At 39.6% G+C, this 20,431-nt stretch overlaps 1 protein-coding gene and 1 long non-coding RNA gene across 2 annotated transcripts in view; one reads left to right on the top strand and one right to left on the bottom strand.

The window, feature by feature from the left end:
• The window catches only part of LOC125248009 (guanylate-binding protein 1-like), a 45,463-nt gene extending 32,558 nt beyond the window's left edge, over nt 1-12,905 (top strand). The window contains exon 9 of the mRNA XM_048159564.1: nt 11,889-12,905. Coding sequence (XP_048015521.1) covers nt 11,889-12,328 — 440 coding nt within the window. The 3' untranslated portion in view covers nt 12,329-12,905. The remainder of the gene's footprint in view (nt 1-11,888) is intronic.
• Nucleotides 12,906-16,127: 3,222 nt separating this feature from the next.
• On the bottom strand, nt 16,128-17,096 carry LOC125248013. The gene is made up of 2 exons (XR_007180219.1): nt 16,974-17,096; nt 16,128-16,295 (listed from the first exon to the last, which is right to left on the bottom strand). It is a non-coding gene; the product is annotated as an uncharacterized LOC125248013 (long non-coding RNA).
• Nucleotides 17,097-20,431: the final 3,335 nt, after the last annotated feature.

The raw sequence follows: 20,431 nt of genomic DNA, 5'->3' as shown, positions 1-20,431 counted from the left end.
GCTGTTATGCATTTTCTGAAATAGTACAGCACTTCTGGATCCAAAACCAGGGAAGAAGATCTGCATAAACCAACAACAATAGGCCAAAACATATAACTTTAAAAAAACAACGGTTTTGATATTTCTTTTAATATATTCACTATTTACATATTTATGTAACAAAATATTCTGGGGGTGATGAAAGATCTGGTGGAAAATGCTGGTGGTGGCTAGCAATCTAAAAAATACTCTGGCAGAGAAAGAGTTCAATTGTATATTAGTATGTTTAGAAGCAGGTCTTTATAGAGCAACGAATCATGTTTAAAAATTATATTACCATGCAAAACGTCTCAGGTTACGTATGTAACCCTGGTTCCCTGAATAGGGAATGAGACGCTGCGTCGATACGCAATGGGAACGCCTCTGCGTGATTGCGTCGTGAAGCACTCGTGAAATCTAACCAATAATGTGACGAGACGTCAGAAGCGGGTGACGTCACAGACCAGGGGCCTCATTTATAAAACTTTGCGTAGATTTCATCCTAAAAGTGTATGTACGCGCAAAAGCTAGATTCTGCATATGCACGAAAAAAAAAATCAGATTTATAAAACCATGCGTACGCCAGAACCTGCGCACAAATCCCTTAAAGTCCCTGTAAAGTCATTTTAAAGTATGTGTTTTGAGTTTGTCACACCACAGAAAAATGTGTTATTAACCACCCAGACAAATTTGAATGATTAAAAAAATTTGCAAGTAAATAAAATAAGTTATCAAAATCTCGAAAAAATAGGCAGCGCTCTCTGCTCTCAAACGCTGGGGGCGTGTCCGCTGTCGGCGCTGAAACCACACCCACTCGCGAGAGCTGCAGTCTCAACTTACTTGTCTAATGAGTCAAACATACTGATGCATATAAACAAAAGAATCACGTTAGAGGGTTGCACATTTTAGTAGAGTTACTGTGGACTACACTCATTGGTGGGCACGAACTGCCGAACTGTTGTCGAGTCGACAAATGACGGTACCGCGAGACGGGAGGATGAAGGCCGGGACGGGAGAGACTCTGTCCGGCTCCATATATCATCGGTTATCGTCGGGACGGTAAGAAGGCCGAGGCAGGAGGGGGGCCGAGGTCTGTTCAGTCACATTCACCAAAAACAGCGGATTATCTGTGAATCCCAGCTGTCTATTGAAAGTTTTTAAATAAGGAGACCGAGCATATTGTATATTTTAACAACCATGTAATATGCATTTGCGTGACGAAGGCATTACTAGCTAAATGTGCAAAGGGCTGTATGACTGAATGAGCGAGTGAACCGCTGTAGAGTTAGAGGCGGCGCCACACTCGGTGCGTCATCGACAGTTATATAGTGTTAGGGGAGGGGCTATGCTCGGGGGACGATGTGCGTCATTAGACCCCCATTTTAGCTCCGCCCAAAAAATCCTGAGCAGAGACTTTGTGAAAAACTGTTTAACGCTTTAACTTCACAATTAAGCATTACACAATTCACAGACTTTGTAATGTGTTTCAGCAATACATTTGTAACATTTATAAAGTGTTTAGAAATAATTCTCAGAATTGACTTTACAGGGACTTTAATAAATCCCAGTCAGCGGAAGATTGTGTGTACGGCTAAGCGACGCAGCATCTTGTTCCCTATTCAGGGAACCAGGGTTACAAACATAACCTGAGACATTCCCTTTCATGGGAACTGTCGACACTGCGTTGATACACAATGGGAACGCTGTCCCAACTACACCGTAGTGCAAAGTGCCTGTCTGTTATCATTGAGACAGCACAGCTGACCCCAGAGTGAAGCCGACATCAAGGTTATAAAACCTAATAAATGTATGCTGGGAGGACCACCCAGCCGCATCACATATGTCATGGATGGAAACCATGAGGCCGCCATACCCCTGGTAGAATGGGTGCGGACAGCTAAAGGAGATGGCTGTCCGGCCGCTTCATGAGCATAAGATGGCCTCAACCACCCACTTGCTCATTCTCTGCTTAGACGCCGGGCCTCCCTTCTTGGGAGACCCGTAACATACAAACAGCAGATTAAGTTTCTCCTGATCCGAATTTAAAAAAGAGGAGGACAGAAAGCCTGAAGTACAATAGGCCCTGGGACATTAGTGGGGACCTTTGGCACATAGCCAGGTCTAGTGTGAAGAAAAGCTTTTACCATACCAGGCGCAAATTCTAAACATGAAGGAACAACCGAAAGTGCTTGAAGATCCCCTAATCTCTTGAGAGATGAGATAGCCAGTAGAAATACTGTTTTTAGAGTGAGGAATTTCTCAGAAACCTCTTCTAGTGGTTCAAAGGGAGCCTCAGCTAACCCTTCTAGTACCACGGCCAAGTCCCAGGCCAGAGTTCTTGTACGAACAACAGGCCTCAGCCTCAAAGTACCACGAAGGAAGCGTATAACAAGGGGGTCTCGACCTACCGAGAAATCCACCAGAGGAGATGATAGGCCGATATGGCCGCAACATAAACATTCAGAGTCAAAGGGGATAGACCATCCGAGAACTTGTCTTGGAGAAATTGTAACTCTTGGCTAACAGAAGAGTGGACAGGGTCACATGACGTTGTCTACACCAAGTAGAGAACAGTTTCCATTTATAGGCATACAGCTTCCTTGTGGAGGGAGCTCTAGAGTGGAGTATGGTGTCCACAACCTCGGTTGGGAGACCAGAATCTATGAGCCTGGCCCCCTCAGAGGCTAGGCCCACAGTCTCCATAGTTCTGGGTGAGGATGAAGTATCATGCCGCCCGCTTGAGACAGAACGTCCTGCCTGAGAGGAATCTCCATTGGAGAGCTGTCCAAGAGAGAAACTAGGTCTGAAAACCAAATTTGGGTTGGCCAGAATGGGGCTACCAATATTAGATGGACCCCGTCCCGGCGCACCCTCTCCAGAACTCCCGGGAGCAGAGCGAACGGGGGAAATGCGTCTGTACCATGGTATCCAGGCCTGAATGGTGCTGGATGTGACAGAGAGAACCATAGTGGACACTGGGTCGATTCTCCTGAAGCAAACAGGTCGACTTCTGCTCGACCGAAATTCTTCCAAATGAGCTCCACCACCTCGGGGTGGAGTCTCCATTCCCCAGGCCTCGGCCCCTGCCTTGACAGGGCGTCTGCTCCCACATTTTGACGCCCTGGGATGTAGGCTGCTCTCAGCGAGAGGAGCTTCCCACAGGCCCACAGGAGGATCCGACGGGCTAATTGGCACAATTGGCGAGACCTCATACCCCCCTGATGGTTGATATATGCGACCACCGACATGTTGCCTGTGCGGACCAACACGTGGTGGCTCTCAGGTCTGGGAGAAAGTATTTTAGTGCTCGAAATACCGCCATCATTTCCAGCCAATTTATGTGCCAGGAAAGTTGATGGTCCTCCCAGAGACCCTGAGCTGAGCCACCACTGTAAGGGTCTCATGTGCAGCAGGCCAAAAGGTATCACGTTGGACGCAGCTGCCATGAGACCCAACAGTCTCTGAAACTGTTTTACAGTGAGTGACTGGCCTAGCGTCACCCCATTCACAGCATCAAGAATGGAACTCACACGAGCAGGAGACAGACGTGCCTGCATCGTGGTGGAGTCCCAAACAACCCCTAAGTAGTTGGTAATTTGAGCCGGAACAAGCACACTTTTCTTGGCATTGAGCCTCAGCCCTAGCCTCTTCATATGGGACAGAACAACATCTCGATGTTGAGCTGCCAAATGTTCGGTTTGAGCTATAATCAACCAGTCCTCGATATAGTTCAGTACGCGGATGCCCTGGAGTCGTAATGGAGCCAGAGCTGCATCTACGCACTTCGTGAACGTGCGGGGTGATATTGCTAGGCCGAAGGGAAGAACACTGTATTGGTAAGCTTCGCCCCCGAAAGCAAACCTGAGGAACTTCCTGTGTTGAGGATGGATGGATACATGAAAGTAAGCGTCTTTCAGGTCCATTGCCACAAACCAGTCCTTGGACCTGATTTGTGGGATAATCTGTTTGAGTGTGAGCATCTTGAACTTGAGCTTTTGCACAAATCGATTTAACACGCATACATCTATGATGGGACACATGATGCCCTCCAATGTCCCACGCCACAGGCGTCAGGACCTCTTCGAAGCCTTCTTGGTGATAATAACAGTCCGCAGATCTGTCTTACCCCACAAAGACTTCAGCTGTGTCGCCTGTCCCTGTCCCCAAGCTTTCTGTGGGGTAGCACGGGTGGTTTTGGATGAACGGTCAGACCAGTGCCCTGAAACGGCGAACCGGCAGGGAACATATGCTCCACTCCCAGCAAACAACACATAAATCGCGTGTATCCCCACTCGCTTTGTAGTGTAGCACAGGGAGGAACGCAATTCAAACTGCTGTTCACTATTGATTTGTTTTTGATGTTATAATAATAAACGTGTGATTTTGAAACACGATATGTGTGTGAGGTGGCAAGTCCTCAGATCGATAACACAATATTCACCTCCTCAGAGCTGGACATGTGAAGTACCGGTGCCTCAACCCGGGGGGAAGAAACCGCAGAGTGTGCTTCCACCTGGGAAACGGCACTGAACCTGGCGGCGCCCGTCTCTAACCCCTCTGTCAGGTCCATTTGTGAACCCCACGAATAGAGCCGCTGCTTTGCCTCAGCAGAAGTGGGACCCGATCCGTGGGGAACACTGGCTGCAGCACCCTCTTTCTCTTTATCAAAGAGTGCCTGGCATGATCTCAGTGTCCCGAGAGTGAGCTTCTCACAGTGCACACTGACAGCTCCCTCGAAAGCTGCCTGGGCATGCTCCACTCCCATTCAACTGCTTTTTTCTGCCATAATATGTGTCTTTATATATATATATATATATATATATATATATATATATATATATATATATATATATGGAGTGGTGTGAGATACTCTTGTTCTCAGACAAAGAGATCGTGACTTGTATTTACATAATAAGACAGACAACACCAAATAAGACACACGATAACACAGAGCGCTTGCTGAAGACACAGAAGCTAGCATTCTTTGTTCTGGGTACGCTTTATAGTTTCCTGGTCTGTGACATCACCCGCTTCTGACATCTCGTCACGTTATTGGTTAGATTTCACGAGTGCTTCACGACGCAATCACGCAGAGGCATTCCCATTGCATATCGGCGCAGCGTCGACAGTTCTCATGAAAGGGAATCTGCCTTAACGGGTTAGTTCACCCAAAAATGAAAATAATGTAATTTATTACTCACCCTCATTTTGTTCTACACCCATAAGACCTTCGTTCATCTTCAGAAAGCAAACTAAGATATTTTTTATTAAATCCGATGGCTCAGTGAGGCCTCTATAGACAGCAATGTCACTGAACCTCTCAAGATCCAGAAAGGTACTAAAAGCATATTTAAATCAGTTAATGTGAGTACATTGGTTCTACTTTAATATTATAAAGAGATGAGAATATTTTTTGTGCATCAAAAAAAAAAAAAAATAGTGACTTTTTAACAATATCTAGTGATGGCTGATTTCATAACACTGCTTCATGAAGCTTCGGAGCTTTACGAATCGAATCAGTGGATCGGAGCACCAAAGTCACGTGATTTCAGCTGTTATACACGATCCGAATCACTGATTCAACTCAAAAGATTCATAATGCTCCGAAGCAGTGTTTTGAAATCGGCCATCACTAGATATGGTTAAAAAGTCATTATTTCGGGGGGGTTTTGGCACACAAAAAATATTCTCATCGCTTTATAATATTAAGGTAGAACCACTGAACTCACATGAACTGATTTAAATATGTTTTTAGTACCTTTATGGATCTTGAGAGAGGAAGTACCATTGCTGGCTATGCAGAGCCATCGGATTTAATCAAAAATATCTTAATTTGTGTTCCGAAGATGAATGAAGGTCTTATGGGTGTGGATTGACGTGAGGGTGAGTAATAAATGACAGAATTTTCATTTTTGGATGAACTAACCCTTTAAAGGGGTCGTGCTCCAGATGAGAAGCATTATGAAAACATAATTTTATAGGCATCTATGAATGAACAGCACCCAACTACGACTCAAATCCTGCCACTCGCATAGTTTTCCATTAGATTCCATTAGGATATTTATTAATATTTATACAACTGTAATTGTCCCAAATCACCCTGACCTTTGTTTATCTTCAGAACACAAATTAAGATATTTTTGATTAAATCCGAGGGTTTCTGAACCACACATAAGCAGCAATGACATTGCACCTTTTGAGATCCAGAAAGGTATTATATATATATATATATATATATATATATATCATTAAAATAGTCCATGTGACTGCAGTGGTTCAACCTAAAAGCTTTTCACAATAAATGTGAAATTTCGGCACGATGACGCTCTTAAATCAAAACAGTTGTTCTTTATGGAGCCTTTCACACTGGGCGCGAACATTTGTGGTGCGAAAAAGATTTTTTTTGACCTGTGTCGTTTTTTCTCCATTTTTAGATTTGAGCTTTAGATCACGTGCCTGGAGCAGCTGCTGTTTTAGTGGTGCTGTTTCGAAAACTAGTGTAAAAAAACACCAAAGAAAAGTATCCAGGCGGAGATTACCACTGGTATCTGAGAACAGATTTATTCTCACCTGTTCTTTATACAAAATATAATTTCTATTCATTTTCCACTGAATTATGTGATCACATTTTCTTCCATGTGCATGAGTGTTATGATTATGAGAGTGCATTTTAGATCTGTCAATCATGCAATCATATCTCCTGTTCTTCCATATATAAAAATTGATAGCATTTTTTACAGATGAAATATGAAGGCAAATAGTAATATGATTATGATGATACAGTCAAACCAAAAATTATTCAGACATTTTTTATATTTTTGATATGTTTTTACTAGTGGGTGGAGGACACTATAGTTCATTTATGTAAGTGAGGATAGCAAAATAAAGTAAACTGTGACATTAAATTGTTCATACAGTGGACTACCAGTAAAACTTATACTTTTGTAAAACAAAAATTATTCAGACACTTTGGCCTGTTTTGCTTAAGTGTTTCTATGACATAATTAAGATATTTTTTTTCTGACACAGTTTAACTCTGAGATCTTGTCATATTTTATTACCATTTTTTAAACTATAGTGAATAAACTGTAATAATGAATGAAATGTTCAAGGTATCTTAATAAATTTTGGTTTGACTATATGTTTTCTGTAGGTTTTTTGTTTGTTTGTTTGTTTTTTCAGCTCATGGTATTTTTATAACAATAAACAATGTTTTTGACAAATGACAAGGAGATTTGGCGTTCAATCCATTATAATACATACAAAGAATGCATGTCTGCCCATTATCGAATCAAAACCCACTTTAGATCATATCAGAAGTTATTACAATAACTTGATGATGGTTTAAAGTGTGTTTTGAGCAAAGACATAAATAATCATATAAATTTTGAAATGTAGCTTTATGCTAATTATATCTAATTATACACTGCTCCAAAAAATTAAAGGAACACTTTTTCATCAGAGAATAGCATCAAGTCAGTTAAACTCCTGGGATATTGATCTGGTAAGTTAAGTAGCAGAGGGGGTTGTTAATCAGTTTCAGCTGCTTTGGTGTTAATGAAATTAACAACAGGTGCACTAGATGGGCAACAATGAGATGACCCCCAAAACAGGAATGGTTTTAAAGGTGGAGGCCACTGACATTTTTTTCCCTACTTCCCTACTCATCTTTTCTGACTGTTTTTCCCTAGTTTTGCATTTGACTAGAGTCAATGTCATTACTGGTAGCATGAGGCGATACCTGGCCCCTAGAGGTTGCACAGGCAGTCCAACTCCTCCAAGGATGCCAGATTGCCAGAAAGTTTGCTGTGTCTCCCAGCACAGTCTCAAGAGCATGGAGGAGATTCCAGGAGACAGGCAGTTACTCTAGGAGAGCTAGACAGGCTGTAGAAAGTCCTTAACCAATCAGCAAGACTGGTAGCATGAGGCGATACCTGGACCCTACAGAGGTTGCACAGGCAGTCCAACTCCTCCAGGACTTCATGAGGGTAGCCTGAGGGCCCAACGTCCGCTAGCGGGTCCTGTGCTCACTGCCCGGCAACATGGAGCTCGATTGGCATTTGCCATCGATCACCAGAATTGGCTGGTCCGCCACAGGCGCCCTGTGCTTTTCACAGATGAGAGCAGGTTCACCCAGAGCACGTGACAGACGTGAAAGGGTCTGGAGAAGCAGTGGAGAGCGTTATGCTGCCTGTAACATCGTTCAGCATGACCGGTTTGTTGGTGGGTCAGTGATGGTCTGGGGAGGTGTATCCATGGAGGGACGCACAGACCTCTACAGGCTAGACAATGGCACCCTGACTGCCATTAGGTATCGGGACCTACGCTGGTGCAGTGGGTCCTGGGTTCCTCCAGGTGCATGACAATGCCCGGCCTCATGTGGCAAGAGTATTGTAGGCAGTTCCTGGAGGATGAAGGAATTGATACCATTGTATGGGGTGTCTTTGAATTCAGTCCTCTGTGGGTTGATAATTTTCATTTCCATCAAACGATGTGGCATTCTTTTATTCTAAATACATTACCCTGTCCATATCAGTATAGAAATACAGCATATTTTTCCCCATTGAGATCTGATGTGTTTTCAAAATGTTCCTTTAATTTTTTTGAGCAGTGTATTTTAAAGGGATAGTTCACCCAAAATTACAATTTTGCCATTGTTTCTCACCCTTAGATTGTTCAAAACAGTGTTAATTTCGTTGACGAATCATTTTCGTCATAATTTTCGTCAACAACATTTTTTTCACGGACGAAAACAAGACGATGACTAAATAAAAATGCATTTTGAATGACTAAAACTATGACTAAAATCTACTCTAATTTTCGTCAACGAATAAAAACGAGACGAAAATGAAAGAGAGGGACGATTCGGGAAAATATCCAGTCAGGACTGCTGCCCTGTGTGGAAGATGCGCACATTTGAAGAGTAACGCGGGATCTAACCACACGGCGCTGTTGCGCGCTCTACAGGCTCGTGCAGCAGCACATCAGACTGCTTCGCAATTAATGAATAGCGCACATTTATGCCAAGCGATTGCTTAAGCTAATGTTGATGAATTATGACAATGTTTACTACACGATGTTTATATGGTAGTATGTTTTAGACAGTTTTAAGAATGCATATTTTATCACCCTCATGAGCAGCCTGCTACAGTGCAGCCTGCAGACATTTCAGAATTTTTTTTTTTTTTCCTGGTCATTATTGTTATTTTGTTTACACAATAAACTATATTTCATTTCATTTCTGTATAATTCATAGTAAACTACTGTATCTTCTATCACAGGAAGGAAGGAGTAAGAACATTTTTTGACATATTATTCAATATATTTTACAAGTATAAGTGTAATTATAGTTAACTAAACCTAAAACCAAAGAAATCTTCGTTATTTGAAATAAACATTAACTGAAATAAAAAATAAATATATATAAAAAATGTAAACTTATTTTATTTCATCTAGTTTCTAAGCTTTAGCTTAACCTGAGGTTAAAGTTATTACAATAACAAACAGAAATAAAAACTTACAGGCATTTAAAAGCAAAAACTAAAAGACATAAACGTACAAAAAATTACTAAAACTTACAATTAAAATGAAAGCAGAAAAACTAAAAATCAAATCTAATAAAAATTTTAAACCAACTATAATAGTACCTTAATGATAAGTGTGTCAATCCCTGAAAAGTACTGAATTTTGCTCTTTTGTGTCTTTTTGCACTTGAACGGTCAAAAACGTCTGCTTTGGCAAGCAAAGTACAGTTGGGTGAACATAAACAGTTTGGGGAATATCAGATGTACCTATATCAGTGTATAGGATCTGTGTATTGTTAGAGAAATGGTTTATGCATTACAATTTAACTAAATTAGATTTTAGTCGACTAAAATCTTATGATATTTAGTCGACTAAAACTAGACTAAAACTAAAACAATTTCCGATGACTAAAATATGACTAAAACTAAATGGCATTTTAGTCAAAAGACTATGACTAAAACTAAATCAAAATTTGCTGTCAAAATTAACACTGGTTCAAAACCTATATAAATTTCTTTTTACTGCTGAAAGCCAGTACCAGTCTGGAACAATCTGAGGGTGAGAGTGACAAAATGTTTTATTTTTGGGTGAACTATCCCTTTAAGATGTATTCTTGTAAGCATTATACTTTGTGTTTCTAATGTAGTACCAAACTTTATCTTAATTTAATGCTGTATATTATGCAGCGGATGCTGTTAAAGCCATGTACGAGATATATACATGAGGACGAGGACAAACGCATTGTTGGTTAGTGTTGGTCCTGGCCTTATTTTTTTGATAGACCCTGATTCCTCTCAAATTATATCGAGTCTCTCTGGGCTTGAACCTCTCCTGAATACAGACTGGGAGCTTGAGATTGTGAACCTTATACATCATTACAGCTGTGCTAAGATCAACTAAATCCTGTAATTTCAACGCATTTATTTTAATAAACAATGGGTTAGTTGGGGCATAATAATCAACTCTGTTAACAATTCTAATAGCTTTCTTCTGCAATATAAAGATAGGTTTGATAATAGATTTATAATTATTCCCCCATATTGCTGGCTGTTTTGTGTCATTTCTTGGCAGTGTGTGACAAGCAGCGATGTTCGCGTCTAGATGTATGTCTTTTCCCATTAGAAATGGGACAACTTGTCTCTCCAGTGACTGTACATCCTCGGTGTCAGCATCCGCACTTACATTTCTCCCCACTGCTGCTGCTTTGGCATATGAGTGGGGTTTGACGCTCAAACCTGTGATGATAACATCTTCCATCCGCGTGTACTGTTCAAGCTGATCGATCCTCATTTCAAGCTCATTAATAGTTTGGTCTTTTTCTTTTATCAAGTCTCTCAATTGTTTCACCTCGTCGAAAAGTCCCATCAGCTTCATCAGCTGGTGAGTCACTTTGAACAACTCCTCAGTCAAGTGATTGAGTGACTTACGAATTTCCTGCATCTCGTTCTCCATCTCTGCTTTACTGGATATTTTCTTCGGTGGCATAGCCACGTTTTCCTGTGCTGTTTCGGTTTTCTTGTGTATGCGTTGTGCAAATAAAATTAGTTTTTGTCGAGTAGAGATACAGCATTTTCACAGGGCGCCGCCATGTTGGTAATCAAGCGTTAGTCAGCCAAGCCATATCTAGAGACCCGTTGTTTCATATTCAGTGTGAAACGTCCGTTCTTCTACGATTCACCTTGCTTTTTCATGTCATGTTCAGTGTGAATGAGCTTTTAATGTTATGAAGCGACAAGAATATTTTTTGTGCAAAAAAACAAACAAAAAAAAAAAACTAAAATAATGACTTTAACAATTTTTTTCTCTCCCTGTCATTCTCCTATGCTTTTGACATAGTGAACGCAGGGCAGCGCTTTCGTGTTTACGTCTGAATGCTGGATCAGTACAAAAATTATTCACGTCGCTTCATAACATTTGGGTTGATCCACTGTAGTCACATGGACTATTTTAACGAAGTCTTTAATACCTTTCTGGACCTCAAAAGGTGCAGTGGTGTTGCTGACTGTGTGTGGATCAGATACCCTCAGATTTCATCAAAAATATCTTAATTTGTGTTCCAAAGATGAATGAAGGTCTTACGGGTTTGGGATGACATGAGGGTGAGTACTTGATGACAGACATTTAATTTTTGTGTGAATTAACCCTTTAAACTCATCAACACCACTTTGTTCATTCTTAAAGTGATCCTTTGGCTCTACAGTGATTTGATTCTACTGCTGCCTTGAACTCTGTGTGGAGCTTCTCATCCAGTGTGTGACCAGTTTTATAGTAAAATAGATGGTTTGAGTCTCTTTGTCTTTGAAGCATCTGTTTTCTTCCTCCTCTTTCTACCAATTAATGAGCAGAGGAAAAAGAGAAAGCAGCCCTCCTGAAGCAGGAAATCAAAGTTAAAGAAGAGAAGCAGCGGCAACTAGAAGAGAGGATGCAAGCAGAGAGACGGAGTTATGAAGAGAGGATGAGACAGATAAAGGAGAAGATGGAAGATGAGATGAGGCTCCAGAGAAAGGAGGCTGAGTATGCCATGGACCGTAAACTGAGGGAGCAGGCTGCTCTGCTGGAGCAGGGCTTTAAGGAGAAAGCTGACAGGATGAGACAGGAGATGGAAGAGTTCAAGCGACAGTGCACTACAGCTGAACTTTTCAGAGCTAGCCAGATTGCAGCGATTGTAGAGAACTCCAACAGGAGACATGCGGAAGAAATGGCTATGATGATGCATGGGATGCATGGGATGCATATGATGCATGAGAAGGAGACAAAGCCGAAGACACAAAGGAAGAAAAAATAATAATACGTTCAAGATGCGACTTGATTGAAAGTCGACATTATTATTCATTTATTACATCCCTTACGAAAATTAACTACTATAAAAAAATAAAAAATAAAAACCCCATGGTTTTGCTACACTAACCATAGTTTCACCATGGTATTTGTAGTAAAACTGTGGTTATACAAATGTAATCAATACGCCAAAAAAAAACACACAAAAAAAACATGGTTACTACACTTCTACTACAGAAAAAAACCATGGTTAATTTTCGTAAGGGATGGTTCTCTGGAATACTTGATTCTAACTGGTCAGTTGCACCATCCAGTTGTTTGTAATCCCCGATAACAACCGGTAAAACTGATAACACACCTCTCTACTCTCATGTTTCTTGTATAACACTGCAGAATCACACTTTTAATTAAATCAAAGATTTTAAAACCGTTTAAACTCCAATATTTAATGTTCACATAATTATTTAGTGAGAAGCAGTGTATTAAGTGGGATGAATGTTCATAATCCCTTACTTTACATGTTCATCTTGTTTGAAGTTCTTCATTCAACTTGGCTGTGCTTGCTAGGAATTGTTTTACTTTACCAAAGCTATGAGTGTATTACAAGTGAGTTAATAAAATATTTCAACTCATTCTTATTTCATGTCCAGTTATTTACTTATGGTTGTTTTTCAATTGCAGTGGCAAACAAGAGGCAGAATTTGTAGAAAATAAAATAAAATAAAAATAGCAATAAATTGTATTAGTATTATTATTATGTATTTAAAATGTGTTGGACAGTTTGATCTTCAATTAATTTTAATCAAATTCTGGTGACTATTACAGTCTGTAATGTTCCAAAGATGCACTGTAAAAAATAAATAGTTGAGAAAACGTAAAAAAGTAAGGCAACTTGATGCAGTAAGATTTTTGAGTTGTCTCAACAATTATTTTTTAGTTCTTCTCAGTAAAGATACTTATGTTTATGTTTAGTCAACATAAATTTGTTCATTCATGCAATGTTGATTGCCATGTTTTGCTAATACAATTATTCTTGTCACAGCAACTGAAACAACAATTACTGTTTTTGAGTTAATTTTTTTCTGTTTCCTGGATGAAAAAAAGTAAATTTGTAAAATAAAATATGTCATAACAATATCCTTTTTTAGTGATTTTACGTCTATTTACAAATGACAAAAATTGATTTATTCCTTTATCACTTTATTTGAGTTGTAAGCACATGTAAATTTCAACAATTGCATTCAACAGAAGACAGAAACTCATACAGGTTTGGAACAACATGAGCGTGAGTAAATGATGACAATATTTTTATTTTTAGGTGAACTATCCCTTTAATGAACAATTTAAACTACAACTGTCGTGGCAAATTTGATGTTTCTTTGTCCCTTCAGATCTGGTCTCGAAGAAAAACTCACAGAGTCGAAGTTCCAGGTCTCAGAAGTATTTAACTTTATTGTCAAACAACAAAGTGAGATGCCAGCTCCACATCTGAGGCTCCCTTAGCTGGGGCACAGTTTTATACATTTTTTTTATCTCTTAAAAACACACCAATGTAATAACATTGGCTGGTAATATTCGCTCTTACATTTTCCCATATTCTCACTTACAGGTGCTCTCCCCCCACACATCTTTCCCATGTACTCACTAGGGGTGCAACGGTTCTTGGTAAAAAATCGAACCGTACGGTTCTCCACTTACGGTTTGGTACGCACTTGCACCGCGATCCATCTCGAATGACGACGCATCTATTGGTTAATATGGTTTGTTTAAAATAGCAACGTGGAAAACAGACAGACAGAGTTCAGATAATGTTTCAGTCGATGGATGTGCAAAACGTTACAACAACGATAATCAAAAAGCGTGGACAAAACAGTCACTCTTTGTAAACTGTTAACTGCGAGTGCCGTATGCTCTAATGTCCAGTCATTTACGCACCCGAGTGTTGATAGCGCGCGGGCGCAGGGGAGACCTGAACAGCACACATTGCTATCTGTGTTTAAACTAAACTCAGCGGAACTCAGTAAGATTTGCGAAGCTCCCCCTACAGGTTCTTTCAGTGAATCACACTGTTGTAAATACTCCAAGCGCAGCTCTGGACTACAACGACTACAACGCTCACCAGCGCAGTAGTTTTGCAAATACAGTACAAGAAAAAGGAGGTGGGTAATTTGCAAATACAGTACACTCAATGGAGGTGGGTAATTTGCGAAATATTCAATATATACATTGTTTTTGAATTACCGTAAAGCATTTTGTCACTCTCGCGTGAACGTGAACATGAGGCGAGATTGTTTCGGGTCGGTGCAGCTCAAGTTGCAAGTGCTGTATTCTGGCGTAGACGTGCTAGAGGGGGTTAGTGCACGCCTCAAACACACCACTACAAGTCAATTAACCATCGTAAGGACTTAGAAAACTATTTATGAAGGTAAAAAAGTTACTTAGTTCTGCTTTAAGTCTTGCTGATTTAAACCTTCAAGAACAAGACGCGAAAGAGAACTCGCACGTGCTGTGAGAAGTGTGTGCGCTCATCCGAAGCGTGCACACGCTTATTTCAGTCAGTGCGCAAATACTGAGTTCTCTTTCAAGACTTGCGCTTCAGCGGACAAATTCATACAAAAATTATGTCAACCTGCCCGTCTTGGCAAGTATCCTAGCAACCCAGCTAACAGGGAACGTTCCCAGAACATTCACTAACGTTCTTTAAAAGTTGTGTGAATGTTAGTACAAAACGTTATTAAAATAATGTTTCTGGAACGTTCTTATAACGTTAGTAACGTTCTTGTAACGTTTAGAGAAAATGTTCTGGAAACAACGTTCTTGGAACGTCTTTAGGACGTTATTTTTTGTACTTGATGAACGTTCGCATAATGTTGAGAGAAAACGTTTTTAGAACAACATTCTCAGAACGTCCTTATAATGTTATTTGTATTTTCTAAATGTTTTCATAATGTTGTAATAAAATGTTCTGGGAACAACGTTCTTGGAACATCTTTAGGACGTGTAACCCAGGTCATTAGGTCACTAGCATTTATTTGCAATTTTATATAACTGTTATTGTCATAAAATATATAAATATATAAAAAAGAAAGAAGAAAAATGCAGTAAAATTGCTTTATAAATTAAATTTAGAAATGCTCTTGAGCCGATTGCTCATTGGTGAGGTGAAAAGTTAGTCCCGCCCCTTGCCAAAAGTTAGCGGACAAGCAGGCAGAACGAGAGTGAACTTGAACAAGACGAGAGAAGACGCAATTGCACAAATTGTGATTAAAATCCTTGTTTAATAATCCAGCGATAGATTATTAACAAGTTGAATGTATATCTGTGATTTATATAACTTTTAGAAACTCGACTGTTTGAGAGTAACGTTAGTATTTTTGTGACGACATTTGAACCGGACATGATGAGACTGACGCAATAAGATATAATATACATCTTTTCCGGGGAGAAACAACTTTATTTTTGTTTTCTGATTTATACTTCTCCTTGGTGAGTACAGACTTCGTTATAAAAGGTGTATTTAGTTATTTTGATTGTGAATACTGTGAATTGTAATGTGAAAAAGGAATTTTAACGGGTAAAAAGTGATGTAAAAGTTTTCAAAAATGCTTTAAAAGTGTATCAATATGATATATGATTGTATATAGTCGTGTTTAAAGGTTTATACGGAAGGAATTTCTTAACGTGAAATGCGCGCCATGCGGTGCTAGTTTGCTAACACTGTGCATAGGCCCTAGTGTTGGATTGAGCACATGGTGAATTAGCATGTATGTTCTCATGTATGTGCAAATGATTTATACAGAGTTTGATTTAATTTGAAATGATTTATTTGGACAATGACATTAATGTTTCATTTTGGCTTTGTTGTTACAAGGCTGGGTTTTTTTTTCCCTTGTGAGAATTGTGTTCCTGAATCCTGTCCTTGCTGAATATTCGCATTCCGGTCGGGACTGGCGAGCCATTCCATCCTCTCCTACCTGGAAACAGAGAAAAGAGCGTGAAGTATGCCGAACTGGTAGGATCAAACAAAAGAGCGTGAAGTATGCCGAACTGGTAGGATCAAACTATTTTTCCTTTGATTTTTCTTTGATTTTTCCCGAGTTTTTTTCTGCCTGGATCTTCAGTGGATAAAAAATTGTTTTTTCTCTCTCCTGGATTTAATTTTTTCTTCCACTTTTTGATGAACATTGCTTTATACTCTTGAACTTGAAATTGAGACACTGAACTTAAACTCAACTGGACATTTAGACTGAGTTGAATGCAAAAACTGAAGCTCATTGTGAAACAGATTTCAAAAGTATTTAAAATCTGAATGTCTTTGAGGAACTGATTTCAAAACTGAGACACTGATTTTGAAATTGTGTGTGAAATTTATTATTATTTTACTGTTTTTTTTTATTTTTATTCTGAATCTGAACCTTGATTTGGGTTTTAAATTTTTATACCCTTTTTGTTATTTTGGTTTTTATTATTCAATTCACTTGTTATTTCATTGCAACTTAAAAGAGAAGGATTGAAGACTAAAAATAATCAATCAAAACAATATACTACATTCTTTTCCATATTGAGTGACTTTATTCTTTATTCTACTTTATTCTGTGTGATTAATTGATTACAGACTATTACTAGATTATACCATTATACTTATTACTTACCTTTGCTCCTGTGAGACGATCCTTATCTTCTGATTCTGGTCCAAAGGAATCCCCAGTGGTTAACGTGGTTCCACAAGTGTTTTATGCAGTGACCTAGAGTTAGTTAGAGGAGTGCTACACGCTAGTAGGACCGCGTTACAGACGTTATTTGTACTTGATGAACGTTCACATAATGTTGAGAGAAAACGTTCTTAGAACAACATTCTCAGAACGTCCTTATTAGTATTTTCTGAATGTTTTCATAATGATATTATAAAATGTTCTGGGAACAACATTCTTGGAACATATACCAGCTTTTTTTTTTAAAGTGGCCTTTATTGGTTTTTGCAAATGAACTCTTCATGCTTTAAATCCGAAGGACAGGTACTCCTCGCTGTACTTAGCCTACGAGTTTTTCGTTTACTTGAAGTGCAGTTAGGTCCAGTTGATGAGGATGGATTGTCATGCTCCTCTTTTACCGAGCAGCCACCGCCGCTTTTTTTGTTAAAGTGACCAACTGAATTCCTGCTAAGCAACTGACGTCAGTTTGAAAATAAGCGATGTATCTCACCTCGCTATTATGTGAAAAAAAAAAAGTTTTTATGTTTGTGTAGTCCACCTTATTCCTGACTAGCCTATACTGCGTTTCGAATTATGGGTTGCACTTCCGGTTTGGGGAACTTCCATTTAAAAATACTGAAACGAATCATTTCAAATCATAAGGCTGCCTTACAAATAAAGCTTCTCCGTCAGTTTGACTGAATGAGCTGTCCATTTTCTTTCATGTTTTATTTTCAGACATCATGAGAATGCTTGGTATTTTAACCTAACAAGTTATAACAAGCTCTTTTTAGCCGCTGCTTTCTATCCTCGTGATTATTTTCTTCTGTCTCTTTGCACCCCGCTGTAATAATTTGAAGAAGGACAACATATACTGCACATTTGTGGTTTGTTCTCCCAATATAATTTATAATCTATCCCATTAATAATTCACTGGAATGCACGAAGAATCTTGTTTTTCTCCTCAAAGCCTCACGTCTCATTCCAGGTTTGTTTTCACAGGTAAATACAATTTATTATTATATGTAGAAATGATGGAAATCACTTTGAAATAGTATCACGCAATGCTGAAGTTCATGAACATTTTTTATTAAGGCAACGTATATTATAATACAGATATATCCCAGCTAACACAGTTACGTTGTGATGACGTAACTGGACCGGACCATATTCGTTGTAGCGACGTACCAAATAACGTTCTAGGGACGTAACTTTGTGATTCCCTTATTCGTCGTGGCGACGTTATAGCGGTACGTCTCTGTAACGTGAGGAGTACGTCTCAACGACCAAACTGGCACGTTGTAAAAACGTAACTGGATCGGCTCATATTAGTTGCAACGACGTCCCGAATAATGTTCTAGGGACGTAACTTTGTGATTCCCATATTCGTCATGGCGACGTTATAGCGGTACGTCTCTGTAACGCGAGGAGTACGTCTCAACGACCAAACTGGCACGTGTAAAAACGTAACTGGATCGGCTCATATTAGTTGCAACGACGTCCCGAATAATGTTCTAGGGACGTAACTTTGTGATTCCCATATTTGTCGTGGCGACGTTATAGTGTTACGTCTCTGTAACGTGAGGAGTACGTCTCAACGACCAAACTGGCACGTTGTAAAAACGTAACTGGATCGGCTCATATTAGTTGCAACGACGTCCCGAATAACATTCCAGCAACGTAACTTTGTGATATTCGTTGTGGCGACGTTTTCGTGGTACGTTGCTGGAACGTAACAGGTACGTCCTAAAGACCAAAATACCACCTCGACCTTTCTTAAAATCTGCTTCTCACCTTTACTCCAGGGAATGGAGATGTGCTCCGTCCATAACCTTGAAATCCATGCAGAACACTTCATTCTCTGCTATAAAACCTTATAAATGCTAATTGTTACAGAGAATTGTATTGCTTTGGTTAATACATTTGCAGATCAAAATATGTAGTAGAAACCAATAGAAACCCTCATTAAATTAATTAATTAAAATGGCTAAAAACACACTGCATCCATGTAATCATCAGCATTGTTACTTTGTACAATTACTAAGCCAACATTTGAACATTACCATGTAACCATGTTTTAACCATGTAAAGTGTTAAGTTAGGAGTACAGAAAATTGAACACATGAATTCATAAATTGAACACATTCAATTTATTTATTTCTTTTAATTTTGATGATTATAACTGACAACTAAGGAAAATCCCAAATTCAGAATCTCAGAAAATTAGAATATTACTTAAGACCAATACAAAGAAAGGATTTTTAGAAATCTTCGCCAACTGAAAAGTATGAACATGGAAAGTATGTGCAGGTGCCAAATCCTGTTGGAAAATGAAATCTGCATCTCCATAAAGCTGGTCAGCAGCAGGAAGCATGAAGTGCTCTAAAACTTCCTGGTATACGGCTGCATTGACCTTGGACCTCAGAAAACGCAGTGGACCAACACCAGCAGATGACATGGCACCCCAAACCATCACTGACTGCGGAAACTTTACACTGGACCTCAAGCAACGTAGATTGTGTGCCTTTCCTCTCTTCCTCCAGACTCTGGGACCCTGATTTCCAAAGGAAATGCAAAATTTACTTTCATCAGAGAACATAACTTTGGACCACTCAGCAGCAGTCCAGTCCTTTTTGTCTTTAGCTCAGCGAGACGCTTCTGACGCTGTCTGTTGTTGCCATTAGCACACTTCAAGTTTACAAACAAGTATATTTAATACAACCTGAACTTCAGCACTGCTTTTGGACAACTAAAATGTATTTAGTACAAAATTAGTTGATCTACTTGAACAGATTTACAGTGTGCCACAAATACATTTAATTACACTAAATTACATTTGAATAAATTGTGCTTAAGTGTACTATTTTTTCACTAAGGAAGGATTGATTAAAGCCAGCTTCCAGGCAAGTACAAGGTGTGGCGTTAAATTGTGTGACACTGAAGCTGTGTGAAATCCACTGTCCACAGTAATTCAGGAAAATGGCTGGGCTTGCCACGACGCTTGTCTGAAACATGGTGGTCTGGCCTGGAAGAACGGAGTCCAAATGTAAGCCTCCAGCACATCCTGTCAGGCTGCAAGGTGGGGCTCGCATCGTTATCAGTGGGACGCGATAATTTTCTGAGGAGGTTGGTGGCACACAAACAGTTCACAAGTAGAGGACAGTTGCCATCAGTGTCATCATGCAGGGGTGGAAGGGAGACGCTCCAGGGTTAAAGCGTGAACCGTCCCCGGGGTCCCAGTCTGATGACCCTGCAGCTGAGCTATAGGCCATGGCCATAGGCTATAGCTGCCGAAGCAGGGGAACCTGGCAAATACTGAGAGCATGATATTAAGGTCAAGAAGGTGGCAAGAAGGCCTGAATCTATCAAAAAAAAAACATCTCTTTTTCTTATGCTTCAGTTTTTCTTTTAAACCAGTC

Source organism: Megalobrama amblycephala, linkage group LG15 (genome assembly GCF_018812025.1).
Source record: "Megalobrama amblycephala isolate DHTTF-2021 linkage group LG15, ASM1881202v1, whole genome shotgun sequence".
Classification (NCBI taxonomy): domain Eukaryota; kingdom Metazoa; phylum Chordata; class Actinopteri; order Cypriniformes; family Xenocyprididae; genus Megalobrama; species Megalobrama amblycephala.
The sequence above is the reverse complement of the archived record's forward strand: the minus strand, read 5'-3'. Positions and strand labels throughout refer to the sequence as shown.